Source organism: Vanessa tameamea, chromosome 3 (assembly GCF_037043105.1).
Source record: "Vanessa tameamea isolate UH-Manoa-2023 chromosome 3, ilVanTame1 primary haplotype, whole genome shotgun sequence".
Taxonomy (NCBI): Eukaryota; Metazoa; Arthropoda; class Insecta; order Lepidoptera; family Nymphalidae; genus Vanessa; species Vanessa tameamea.
Genome location: NC_087311.1, coordinates 4,265,999 through 4,280,559, shown reverse-complemented (window position 1 = coordinate 4,280,559; position 14,561 = coordinate 4,265,999). Strand labels below are relative to the sequence as shown.

At 30.3% G+C, this 14,561-nt stretch overlaps 2 protein-coding genes across 3 annotated transcripts in view; both read right to left on the bottom strand.

Moving 5' to 3' along the window:
• LOC113397252 (cyclic AMP response element-binding protein A) overlaps nt 1-13,510 on the bottom strand; it is a 98,817-nt gene extending 85,307 nt beyond the window's left edge. For both annotated transcript variants that reach the window (XM_026635531.2, XM_026635532.2), the window contains exon 1: nt 13,098-13,510. In XM_026635531.2, the coding sequence (XP_026491316.1) occupies nt 13,098-13,160 (63 nt within the window). In that variant the 5' untranslated portion in view covers nt 13,161-13,510. The remainder of the gene's footprint in view (nt 1-13,097) is intronic.
• LOC135194112 (putative uncharacterized protein DDB_G0285869) overlaps nt 1-14,561 on the bottom strand; it is a 317,179-nt gene that overhangs the window by 122,436 nt on the left and 180,182 nt on the right. The gene's annotated exons all lie outside the window — the stretch shown is intronic.

Below are 14,561 nucleotides of genomic sequence, written 5' to 3'. Positions count from 1 at the left end.
CCTGTTCCACTCCACCGGCGACACGTTACACGATGCTTTACCGCATTTTATTCATAATATAACCAGCACCAGATTTTATATACATATCTTTGATCGTTTAGTTTTCTATTCTACATTTTTTTTATATTATTGTTTACCCCAAAGCATGTTGATAACTACCAAACAAAAATAAATCGTTTGACAAAAAGAGAAGGAAGAGGTACTGAACAGTTTTGTCTTCGCCTATATTTATATATATTTTATCTTCCTATTTTATTTATCTTCCGTCCTCCGGTTGGACCGATTTTGATTCTGTTTTTGGATGTATTAGTAGGTCCCTAGATGGTTTAGATGTGACCCCGTAGAAAGCGCTGCGGTCGGGAAGTAATTTTTTTTTTAATCTTCCAGATGAAGTCGAAACGGGCAGGTATTGGGCTAATATTGATTTATATATACTTGGTGGTAGGGCTTTGTGCAAGCCCGTTTGGGTATGTACAAACAACAGTACGTATTATTGTTGTGCTCTGGTTTGAAGGGTGAGTGAGCCAGTGTAACTGGCACAAGTGACATAACATTTTAGTTCCCAAGGTTGGTGGCGCATTGGCGATGTAAGGAATGGTTAATATTTCTTACAGCGCCATTGTGGCATTATGGGTCGTGGTGACCACTTTCCATCAGGTAGTCCATATGCTCGTCTGCCAACATATAACATAAAAAAGTAGTTATATATAGTATTATTAGTATTAACTTATCCCTTACGGCCTAAAGGTTTAGCGGTGCTTAAACATTGATTTATCTCTTTCTAACATCATTGTTTATAAGTGAAGCAGTTTAGATAAAAAGTGTATGTGATTCAGCTTAGTTAATAAAAATATATTTTTTAATGTACACTTACAAGGTTACAAATTTGAAAAACTTTATTTACAGATGAGAGATTTCCTTTAAATCCTTTCAAAAATATAAAATCAAATGCGCTTACTATGACGTGGGATATGTTATTACGTTTCCATTGTGACATTCGCCAAGACAAATAGTCACACCGGATACAAGCAATGAGCGGACGACAATACGACATAACATAATGCACACGACCGCGTGTTTACCGCTGCCATCTGGAAAACAAGCCGTCACGATGGCTTTGACATTCAATTATGTTAGTGCCACTTTATATTTTACTAGATGAAAGCCCGGCTTCGCTCGGGTAAAATAAATAGACCAAACACAAGAGGTGAAAAGCCAAATAAACAACATTTGACAGCAAATTGACGCGATATCATTGGTCTAGAAGCTTGATTAATCTATGATATTCACTATGAATTGGCTAGAAATAAATACGGTTTATCATTTACTTTCATATACCATAATATATCATTTTTCATAGACGTGATTTTATCAAACAATTATAACATCACTCGTAAACGTCAAACATGGCTGCCCGTTGAACTGTCATGTTATTGAATTTCATGGATTTAATATCGAAATATCTCGAATTTTGCGGACATATGTTATCGACTAAAAATAGATAGATATCATTGTGGATACATTTCGATCGGGTCTATCGTAAACCTGCACAAAATTTTTAATATAGATAACTCGACTTTACGTTGTTTTTGTTGGTCTAGTAGCTAGCTTATAAGGCTGCAGACCTGAGTTCCTGAATTAGACTGAGAAGTTCACGGGTTTTCTGTCCAGAAATTCTAAACTGCAGCCTTAGCCTTGTTTGGACGTTTTTAATGAGCACGTTTTCTGATATATCTCTCACCCTTATGTATTATTTAGGAAATATAGAATGCACCTGTACTTGCGCACATATTTGTGCACAATCATGTTTATTACTCATTTGGTTTTACTCCTTTGATAATGGGTCCACAAGTTTCTGGGAACTATTGCTTCGATATCATCTTCTGAGATAACAGTTCTTACATAAATAAATCAGAATATAGAATACGTTTTCTTGATAATTAAAATTAATTAATTCTTAATGTAATCAAATAACCTCAGAGTACAATATGGCGGATTATATTGAGTTCTGCCTAAAATAAATGGTGTACATATGTACGTTTCACGTGACAATAAACTGATTTTGAAAAAAGAAAACGGAAGTCAATAAATATTCTGTTTAATAATTGTATTACTAATATTAAAAAGAATGTATGTAATAAGAAATCACTTATGAAATTTACTCCACAGCCAATTCTGAACAATGTATGGTGATTATTTAATTGTCTTGAATATCTACAAATGTATGTCAATAGTGTGAAGCATGCGAGCTAAATGATAACAAAACAATAATCGTAAGGAATTTCCATAGCATTTCTCTAGTACGATAAAAACAAATATCTTATTATGTGATGGCTCCCTTTATCGTCAACTGTCACAATTAACAATTGCCCTTTAGTGTTGCATTTAATACTTATTTAGGTATCGCTGTGATAAACAAATTCAGTCATGTTCTTTGTAGTGCACTGTGGTTGTGTACTTTTATAGTGAACTTGAACATATAGTAAGATAAAATAAACATTTTTAAAAAAGTTAACAAGTATGACACTAAATGTTTGGGGAAGTTGGAAAAAATTGGAAAAAAAATATTTTGGATTATCCCTCTTAAAATCTACAAAAAATAAAAATTAATTATTTTTGATGTTAGGAACATAGAAAATAATTGCATATTTTTTATATAAAATTTTCTGTCTGTACTGTTGAACATTGAAGAGTTTCTTTGTAGGCTTTGTCATCGGAGCTGTATCAAAATTGAAAATTTCAACTACAAAGGATAAGAGGAAGTGGTTCTATATCAGCTTGCAAGATTTTGGCTTCAACATACTATTATACATTAGTAGTTAGATAAACGTTTGTAAATAAATATACAAAGAGGTGTAATGTATGTGAATACTGTTTACACTGACGATTAATTTAATAAATTTTATGTATTGACGTTAATGTTTCAGTTTTTAGTAATAAACTCTAAATTTTACAAGAACAATCAATAAAAAATATTAAATACACGTGAAAACCCCTTTGTTTTAAAATTAGATAAAGTTACAAATAATATGTACCTATATGTTTTTAAATAGTACTGATCTGTTTTACTATTCAAATTCGCCCTACTATCCGCTCAACATTCCAATCTTTTGTCGGTCCTTAGTCATAGTGATAGTGCCCTCAAAAGGCTTCGAGGGTGACGTCACGGCGCAGTGAGCTGTATTTCAATTAGAGACAGACTACGAATTAAGGTTGAAATAATTATTCAGGCATTACTAACGGGTAAATTGAAGCGACAGTTTGGTTTAAAAGTCAACGTTGATCGTTAAGTTGCATTATTATCCAATATTATCTGCTTCGCGCGTTTTCATCCGCGTTTAACGTGAATGCAATAAACTTCTCAATAAATATGTAAGTTATCGTATTTTGTTTATCATTTACGCGTTCATAATTAGCGCGTTAAAAAAACTTTTCAGCTTTTTAATATTAGTAAAGATTTGATTAAGTGAAAAATAAAAATAATATAGGTTTAATAATGTTTATATTAAAATTATTGAATAAACTTTAATATGATATTAAAGATTAGAATGTATTTTTAATACGTAAACGTAAACTAAATTAGAAAAAACCGCCTTTATAGGCGTATTATATAAATAAATCTGTAATTTATAAACACACGTAATCCTATACGGATTAAGTTGTTCATAAACAAACGGTTGTCGCAATGAGAAAATTATTTTAAATAAAAATGTATGAAACAAAAGTTGGGACAAAACGTTAACCAAAGTTTTAATTTTAAACTACAGAAGAGAGTTACATGATGTTTTATCTGGCTTCGGAAGCCAGATGCATTACTAGTATACAATCATGTTTATGCTTCAGCTAAGACAATTATATGCAATGGATTTTAGACATACATGTACACTGTATATTTCTTCATAGATTAATATCTTATATCTAATAATACATTATGACGTCAATAATTAAAAAAACAAATCCCTATGAATTTTAATCTTTTAAAATAATTACAAGCATACTTAAACATACTACGTATACATATTACAAGATGCCAGTTTTTTTATGTGTAATAGCTTTACTGCAATCTGTGGGAATGACTTTGGGAAAAGGGACGGAAATGTGTAATAGGAAGCAGGGGAACTATTTGATTTGACCAATGAACGCGCTGTGCTCCGTGCTAGAGTAGAGTTGGGTGTGAGATGGTACCTAACAACTATTTTTCCCGTAAGGATATGTTAATGTTGCTTGTTAAAAAGGCAGTATGTCTGATGTTACAGATCATATGCAACTTCTGTAAATTTCGTGGTTTTTTTTTACATTAATACTGGCAAAACGTCTAATAAGAACACCAAATTTCAAAAATACTATTACATTTTTCTAATATAAAAATTTTGCACTATTTCATAATTCAAATGGTTTAATTATAGTAAATGAATTTATGAGTCGGATTAACGTAAAAGGTTAAAAAGATTAGTATAAAATATTTAACAGAAATTGTGATAATCCTGTTGTTCCGTGTGAGTGAAATCCGGCCATCGCTGTTAATGGCAATTGTAAAGATATTTCCTTAAATAATATATGAAGAAGCCTTACGTCCTTACTGGATTTATGACTAAGTATTGCAGTCGCCATAATAGCGAAATAAAAGGTCGCTTTCATCATTATACAAAAGTATCGCAACAATTTGAATAAGCAATGATTTTTTTTCGTACATAAACTATTATATATATTATATAAAACAAAATAACGATTTGAAAAAAAATATATCGAATGGTAAACAGCAAAGTTTAAAAATTTACAAAAACATAGATTCTTGAATATTAATTTAAATTTAGAAATATTAATGGACGAATAAATGTTCGTGTTTAAATTGAAAAAGTATAAGCAACAAGGTAAAGTTTTAGAAATTATAACTTCCGCTCAGATCACCTTGGGGCGATAGTTTCGCATTGAAGTGAATTTATATGATTTTTTTATGGAAACGAATCGAATCACACGCTGGCTGATAAGCGACACGTGCTGTGTGAACACTATGCAACTAATTTCGATTCGTCGATACTGATTATGTAAGCTTTTTGAAATACAAAGTCGTGTGAATTCAATTTATTCTCATCTAGCCTTTCGTTTTCCCTAACCGCTGATTTTTATTATATGTTTACTTTCCTTGTAAGTAAGTATTTTAAATTCAGAATGTTACAAATTATAAATTAAGTTTTATTGTAATTAAAAATAATCTGTAATTCAGATTTAGAGCGAAATCGGTATTACTATATATAACGATAATTTTATCGGACAAAACATTTCTTTTGTTCAATACTAATTACAACTGATATTTTTTTTATATTATGTAATGTCAAACGCACTATGTTTTGACATAAATTGTGAATATTTTGACAATAAGATTAATGAGCTTGTATAAATTATTTCTGCTACATCGATAAATATATATACGCGATAAAGAATTCTTCACTATAATTTTCTTTTTACAACGGATTTAAATAAATAAGCTATCATCATTTTCGACATAGCAACATATTTGATTAAACTGTTGCGTACATTTTTTAAAAAACAGTTATATAATAATCATTTAAATTTATTAATAATTTAATAGGTTATTTGATATGAAAATTAAATACTCGAAATGAGTCTGTTATAAAATTTACCTGCCTGTATTACGAAGCACATAGCGTACAATCACGTATAGTACACGAGACTGTCTAGAATTCTCAGCGTTATATAAAATGATCTACTTAAGGACAGCATTTCTATCCAACAATCTTTAGTTTCAATGCGACCGGATTGGGTTTCACCGGTTGGGGAAAGCATCTTACATAAAACTCCATACAAAAATGTCCAGTTTGTTAATGTTATCAAGCGATAAATTTTATTCGCCCACGGTCCAATAATCCACTTATTCCAGTGATAACGTAATATATCGCTAATATATTTACGTAACTATAACTAAGCAGAAAAATAATAAAAAATCATAAATAATCAAAAAGTAATTTAATATATAACTTTTGTTTTAGATTTTTTTTAGATATGTTTAGATATTATCTGTGCACCAAACCTCTTCCATTTCCAAATTTCTGATTTTAATACCTACGAGATTAGTTTATGGTTAATTATTCGCTTCTAAGGCTGCGGTTAGACTGCGGCTGATAGCGTCCCTCGCCCGTTTCAGTCAGTACAAATTTGCTTCGTATTTCAGCCGCGCCGCATCCTTGTGTTAAACGCTTGGCACGGTTACGTTATTCAGAAGAATTTAAATGTTATGGCATCATAATTATAATACACTTTTATATTTTAGGTGGGATCAATGCGCGATCGAATACATACTGCGCTTGGTACGGAATGTCTATGTAATGTACGATATTTTTTGCGTTGTGTAACTGTAACCTTAGGGTCGTTGGGTGATATATATTATTTGCCCTTAATACTAAATTCATAAACGTATTATTTTTTATAAATCAGTTTTAGTTACTACGATTAGCACATTCAAAACTCTACGTACCTATATGATACCTAATGGTATCGATTAAAACTGTATATTAACTTCTTAGCAAATCGCCATTTCGTCTCATAAAAAATAAACATTTCTGTGAGCTTCCATTGTTTCACTGGGATCAGCTCACAACTTCCTCAAACTATAAAAAAACTTTCTAATCCCGTCTAAAATTGCTGGCTTCGTCGATAAAAATAGCTCTCTCTGGAGTATAAGGGATATTGCAGTTCATTACTAATTACGTAAGTTGTTAACTTAAGCTGAGATGTCGTCTGTATGTTATAAAGTCCAAGATATGATATAACGCAATCACTGTTAATAACATGTGAACGTTTTTAGGAATTAGATTTAGGTTAATTTCGTGATAATCAGATATTCAACCACCAAACAGCAATACTTAATATTATTTGAAGAAACATAACATAACATATCATTTTCAATATTGGCGATGAATGAAATGGAATTGTTCTTTCTTCGACACATCAATTAAATGAAATAAAAACCGATTGTTTTTATAATAAAACGTATGTCTCAGAAAAAAATTGATAAAAAGATATACTAATTTATTACATATTAAATAATTTATTTAAAAAGATAATTACCTATGATAAAGATTATATGTTGCGGTGTTAAAAAATCATAAAACTACAATCAAGCTTATCGACGTTACATTGAAATTAAAGATTTCAAATTTAACTCGAAAAATATATTATCTGAATTAAATCGATTCAAATTATTGATAATATATTAAACTTGCTCTTAAGTAAAATTTATTTAATATAACTAACTTAGTCCTCATATAATGAATATTAAATTGTAATAATTTAAAAATATTGAAATAACAAGCAATGAAAAAATATTACTCAGTGAAATTTGTTGAATCTATGAATAGACTCGAACGAATAATTAAATAAATTTGTTATCTATTAATAATGATAGTATGAACGATTGATTGTGAAAGCATTATTTAAAATATTAAAACCAATAAGATTTCAAAGAAATAATAAATACTGACTTTCCCTTTTTGTGAACATGACATACTCATTTTAAGTTAGTAATTAAATAAGAATTTTAATTTTAATTTAGTTATTAAATAACTATAGAGTATCGTTTCAAAATATTAATACAATAACTAGCTTTGTTTTATATACGTATAATTTATATATACTAAATCTCACCCGCGTGTTACGGGCATACCAAATTGCATCAAATTTGGTTCAGAGTTTAGACGTAAAGGAGAAACAGATAGAGAGAGATACTTTTTGTTTTTTTTCTTCTCTGTACATTGCTTTCGTTCCATTTTACTACATAAACAACTTATATAGTAATCATTACAGTCCTCTTCGTTCGAGCGCTGTTGAGTAGCTACATACCTACATATTATAAATTATACATCACAATACAAGAACTTTGGTAAATATATTAGTAATAAAAATTGAAAACTTATGACGAACTTACCACAATACCAATCGATTTGAAATACCGGTTCAAATTATAATATATTTACGAACTTCCAATACATCTGTATCAATAAAAAAAAAAGGTGAAAACGGTATTACGACCTTCAGCAAGGTATCGTAAATAAAAAAAATATCTTATGTCTTTCATCCGATTCAAAAGGTTAAGTTTATCAGGGGTCACTCGTTTCACAGATTACAGACGAGTAAAAAATGCACCTACCGAACTCAATGACAGTTATGTAACCGCGTCATAAGATAATTGCAGCGAAGATTAGGTTTACTTTTTGATTGTTTTTTGCATTATTTGTTATTTCACACATACATTATTGTCGTAATTATTATCAATACAAACACGATTGGCATCAAAATTTTCAAATGATATTAATAAACTTTTGCGCTATCAAACAATATACTTATAATGGAAAGATGAAGAGACAACAATGATATAAGTAAATGTACATTATATTACCGGCAATCTGTATAATCCAGTATTCTATACGATACCTGTATAGAATACCTTAATTATACACAATGCCGGAAACATACTTATATATAGGTACATTTTTTTTTGTTTATTCTAGGAATTTCATGATTTATTTAGAAATTCAATTCCATTATGGCGTTTCAATTTGCAGAGCTAAATCATAAGACCGCATTTGCGGTTAGGCGCTGAGAGTTCAAATGAATAATTTTTCAATTATCTAAAATTGAGTGTTAGTGTCAGTTAAGTTGTTAGAGCAATATTAACCAAAATGTTACATAATGAGCGTTTTAATTGAATAGCACATTAATTCTAATACAATCTGCCTCGACGCACTATTATCAAGAAATTGGACGCTCATTGAAAGTTGTAAACATATGTTTAAAATTTTGATCAGTCTTAATGTACATAAATTTTTAATTGGTTAGCATATTACTACAGAGTCCCAGGGATGTTGGAAAAAATATAAACCATTCTTTATGCGTCACCAAACATAGGAACTAATATGTCATTCCTCGTGTCTGTGTAATTCATTTTCAAACGTCGTTTTTTCCATCATATAATAATTGTTTATTGACAACGTTGACACTTAACCCGTTGATATATATTATTAGAGCCTCTGAAATAGCGTCTTGGGTGTCATTAACCGTGTCGAGAAAAATGTGCCGCTAGACGGTGCTAATGAAGAATGACAATTGTTCCAGCGACTCTCTAAATTCGTGATATGAGCGAGCAATTCTAGATAACTATTTATTCTTATTAAATTGATCTTTATTACGTGAGTGGTAAGAGCTATGACGGTAGTATGAGCGCCAGGTTCACGGTAAGTTTGCAGCGGTGCGGTGAGAGGAATGCAAACGACGGACCGCCTTTCACACGACACGAAACGGACAGGGTTGCACGCACGGTTGCCGGCCGTATCGTAATTACACGCATGTACATATGTACGTAATAATAATACATACTTTAATACCTGCATCGCATCAGAATAAAAAAAGACGGAATGAGAGCGAATGTATTATTTATTAAGTCCGGTTTAATCGCACACTTGACGAAACATCGACAGGGAGAAAGGATTTTAATACATTTTTACGTACGAAAATAAAAATTAACAACGTACCAAAATTTATTGAGGCTATAAGTTAATACTTCGATATTTCATAACGAGTTTTTTTTTTAAATATCGAATGATATATGTTGTTAAGGTTGTTTCATCAAATATCAGTCTCGTCTTAAATGCCAGTAAAACTAGTTGATCATGTATTGACAACCCTGATCGTATTAATCAATATTGTTAATGTTAAAGATTGCTCCAAATACATCAAATTACGTATGAAAATGTTATAGTATAATCAAATGTCACTTGAGCAAGTTTCTTTACATCTATATAACTCGACCGAAATAAGGATTACCTACATACATATACAATTATTTATACGCTACGTCGATGGTTACAACCTTAAATTAAACTTAAATACAATAATTAAGTAATAATAATTATAACATATAATTGTTGTACACAATGCCATATGTTAATGATTTAAATTTTTATCGTTATATTTCGTTTCTTTTTTTTTTTTAAACTATAACCTTGCAGGTACCAGGTTGGTGTATTTACAGCCAAATTAAAAAATAACGTACAGAATTTTCTAAACTGTACTCAAAAGAAAAAAAAAAATTTGTTTGAAAAGGTAAGTCACACAAATTATTTTATCGCTGAAAAACTTTACGATTTAAACCGGCTCTATAATTACTTACTGACCCTGCTTATAGGTCATTCTTCGTCTTTAACAGAGGAACTTTATCGATATTATTTTTATACAGTGAATAAAATATAATTTGATAGATATTCGCGGACGAAACAATGTCGGCCGTGCACTTGTGTCAACAGTGTGTGTTATTGAAAGCACTCGGTATATCGTGACGCAACTAATGGGTATATATGTATATTTACGCAATATACCCATTGTTTGACTACACAAACAAGTCGGATACAATATTAAGGTATATCTTTGGATGATCTAATCGTCGCTTGATTCTGTATTTTAATTGAATTTAACGGCATTAAGAAAAAAAATTATATAAATCGTGATTCTAATAAATTCTACCAATAGCTTTTTTTGTAAATATTTTACATATAAGTAACTTTATAACTAATACTGTTTATGAATAAAATGTAATAAGTCGTTATCTCTGTGTAAAACATTACACATGTTTGAATAAAGTACCTGTACATTATATTATATAATTTAATTAAATTAAAGACTATTTAATTTTTGTTTTGTTTAAAAAATCTGTTCAAATAAATTTATTAAGAACGTGTAGTGGAATATTTTAAGTATTTTTGAGTGTTTTGAATTTTATTCCATCATATCAATAAATAGAAGAAAAATTAAATTGCTTTTAATATCGTTTAAATTTCACTCGTTGAAGCTATGAGAGCAAACAATTTCCCCTGCCTTCACATATTCAAAGTTACCTACCTATTCAAGTTTTTGTCACTTGACATTATCAACATTCACTCAAGTGAAACCCGTTATGCAAGTAACCACGTTTTGCTTAATTTAATTTTTATGCTTTATAAAAAATAAACTTATGATACATAGATGTATATTTAATATTTATGCCTGTCAAACTTCACCTCAAGATCGATACTTTAGTTTATACTAAAAATATATATATATGAATGAAATTTTGATTAATACTTTCAATAGTATTAATAATAGAAGATTTTTTACATGTGCAGTAAAGTAAAATAAGCTTTATTCCGTCGTACGTAAAGGTGGCAGAATATTTTGTGCATTAGTGCAGACAAAGTCTACAGTTCGTAAATAAAATCAAAACCACCGGACCAGCCTACTAGCCGTTGGTGGTAATACCTATATGAAATAACAAACTCCTTGGTATGTTATATTGCATTTAACTTACACTATTTAATCGGTAAGTGTATCACGGTCTTATAGCTAGCCGACAGTCCGCACCCGGAAAGGAAATTCAATTATCATCAGTGCGGCCGTTACGTTGCCTTAGCAGTTATCGTTACTCCAGTCTCCAGCCTACTTTCTTAAATACTAGTTGATATTAATGCGTTTATTCGGGCATAAGTCTTAATTGTTACAATTAAGTTTATCGTTATATGACTCAACTGTAAATGGAACTCAAACTTACAAATTTAATTTTAGACAAGCAAAGGTAAAGGTTACGTTTTATCGTACTCATTGTAAATACATAAAATTAAAATTATTAGTATCAATATTTTATTAAACGATGTAAGATCTAATGAGAAGAGCAACGAAAAAAAAAATTAACTCGACAATAAAATCATTCAGTACATTTGTAATATTTATTGTAAAATATATTGAATGATTAATTTACATAGAAATCGCCACATTCGGTATGGGATATTATGATATCATTGTTAATAATTATTCAAACTTGACTATCCACAGTGAACATGTTAATATAGTTAATAAAAACGGTTGTCGGGCCTCTTAGTTCAGCGCACCAGGTCGTCGCACCACGGTGTACCGTACGCCGCTACCATAAGAAATGTACGCTATATCCTATACATATGCAATAACCATTCAACATCGAACAAATTATTCTGCACGGACAAACTACCTAATTTAGACGGATTACCTTTCTTCATCATTCTACAAATGACGTCATAGTCCACCGGGGGAAACAGGTAACAGGTGTCAGATTGAAAATGGTTAAATCAAGTTGACGGAAAATGGAATAATTTACTTTTCTCATCTGGTATTTTCCATTTCCCCGTTACCGCGATAGAAAGTTTTAATATTATGGATACAGACCATATTTATAAAATAAGTAGTTTTCGTGAAGTTGATATTATTATATTTTTAGTTAGATGTAAGTAGTTAATTCGATTTATGATCGAGTTTAAATTTCTGACGACAAGTTTTATTGTAAATCTTGTAATTATTTGAATATCTACCAGGACTAACCGGTTATGATTATGCTTAGAAACCACAAAAATAAATAGATTCTCGAATATACTTATAACCAACTATGAATATACATTTTTGTATAATAAGACGGATTTCTTGTTGTGTTTTACTTATGAAAAAATAAATGAAGATAATGAAACATTTATAGCAACGCTATAAACACGCAGATTCCATTAAGTAGGTACTTATGTTAAAATTAACTTTAATGAACATCGATTTAGTAAAAAAACATTTATTACAACTATTACAGTTGTGATATATTTTTATATGTGATCCAATATTTGAGATAAAGGTTTGACCATAAAAAACGTTGAATATTTAATTACTATTAATCAGTTAGTACCTATATCGTATCACTTAATGCTACAGCAACAATGCCTAGTATCACAATCTATCGATTGAAGTTGCAATGATAACAATTTTATTTGAATTTATGAAATTGGTTACTAATATGCAGGAATGCAATTACCTCGTTGCGATACTGGAATCGTGAGTCGTACACCGATTATTTTCTTTACCGATGCAGGTACCTTGATTACAAAACAAGGTCGGTCGGAGTCGCAATTATTTATTATCAACTTTATCGGTATTTGATTTGATCTTATTCCATGAAAACTTAATCGTACGTTCGCGAATTTTGGCGCGGAATAAACAATTTAAATTCATCTTCACGATAAGATGTGATAACAAGGTAAACTCACCGGGTCGATGTCCGCTTCCCAGACATCATTCAGATCGTTGGAGATGTCGAAGTAACTCTCCATGTCGGGGCCGGGTTTCTACGACGGCCTCCGACTTCCACTTAAAGAAACTCCCTCGAGTAACTCGCACAAAACACAGAGAACTGTCACGGTTCTACGGTCCTTTCCCGAGCGGTGCGAAACTCGGAAAGAATGTAAACTTGCCCTACTACTTAATGTCAATAAGTAAATATATTTTTTACGGATCACTTCGTATCACCACAAGTTTAGGTTTCACTATCGACGCCCATTTGTTTTAAATGCGGATTATTTTTGTGAAATTTCACTGCACGCGAGGAATGTTTAGTGAGCGTCGGATCGTAAATGAGACACACGCTCGCGGCGGAGTACGGCCGGCGAATGCGAAGCGACGATGACCGTTCCCCCTCCCCCCACCAGCCTCTCATTCATAACGTTATAGGGGGTAAAAACATGACCATGAGCGTCAGGACACGGGGGTGCCCATGCATTCTTCAATCCGAAATATGTTAATTATACGGGCAGCGTGCACTACTCTTTAGCGTTACATAAATTGTAAAACTAATTAGTGTATTATTAAAGTTGAAAGTAGTCTGGAAACTTTTCGGGTGTACATATTTATATTATATAGCAACTTGTTTTATTACTAAAATATTATTTTTTCTTTTAATAAGCCAATCTTCACACGTGTATGCGCGTCTTTCTCTTATTGTAATTGATTTTAATTTAAATGTGCTTGTATGTTTTCATTTTTAGGCACCACCGCAATCGAAATTTTCGAAGTATAATTAAATTATAGTTTTAAAATTTTTAGTAAAAAACATTCACTGAATAAAATAACATATTTATTAAATAAAGTGTTTACAAACACATATATTGTTACATAAAGTTTTTATTTGATTGATTATATCCTAACATATAAATATATAATGATATTTGACAATAATTAATCATAAAACTATTTCATATACACATAATGATTTGCGAATAAAAAAAAACGAATTTAAAATTAATATAAGTATTTTTTTTTTAAATTGATTTTGGTAAAAACAAATTGGACAATAAGTTATACTTAGTATTAAACTTTTAAAAATAAATAGTACTAATATACATAAATCATACAATAGATTTTTGAAAATAAAGATTTTGAATTATTTATATATTTTTTTCAATACACTGACATATAATACTTAAATTTTAAAGTATTTTATAATATAATTACAGTTAATGGGGCAACTCAGTCAGAGAAATAGATAAATGGATGCCGTAATAAGCTACAAGGCCTAACACGTGAGTTGAAATTAAATGGGAGTTACCACATGAGAAAGTAATATCGAAAAAAAAAACAGTACAGAATAAAAATATATTTTACTTTTTTTTTATTGACAAGATTACTTTAGTTTTTTGTCATTGTCCTTTATACAATTACTTAAATAAATAAATTCT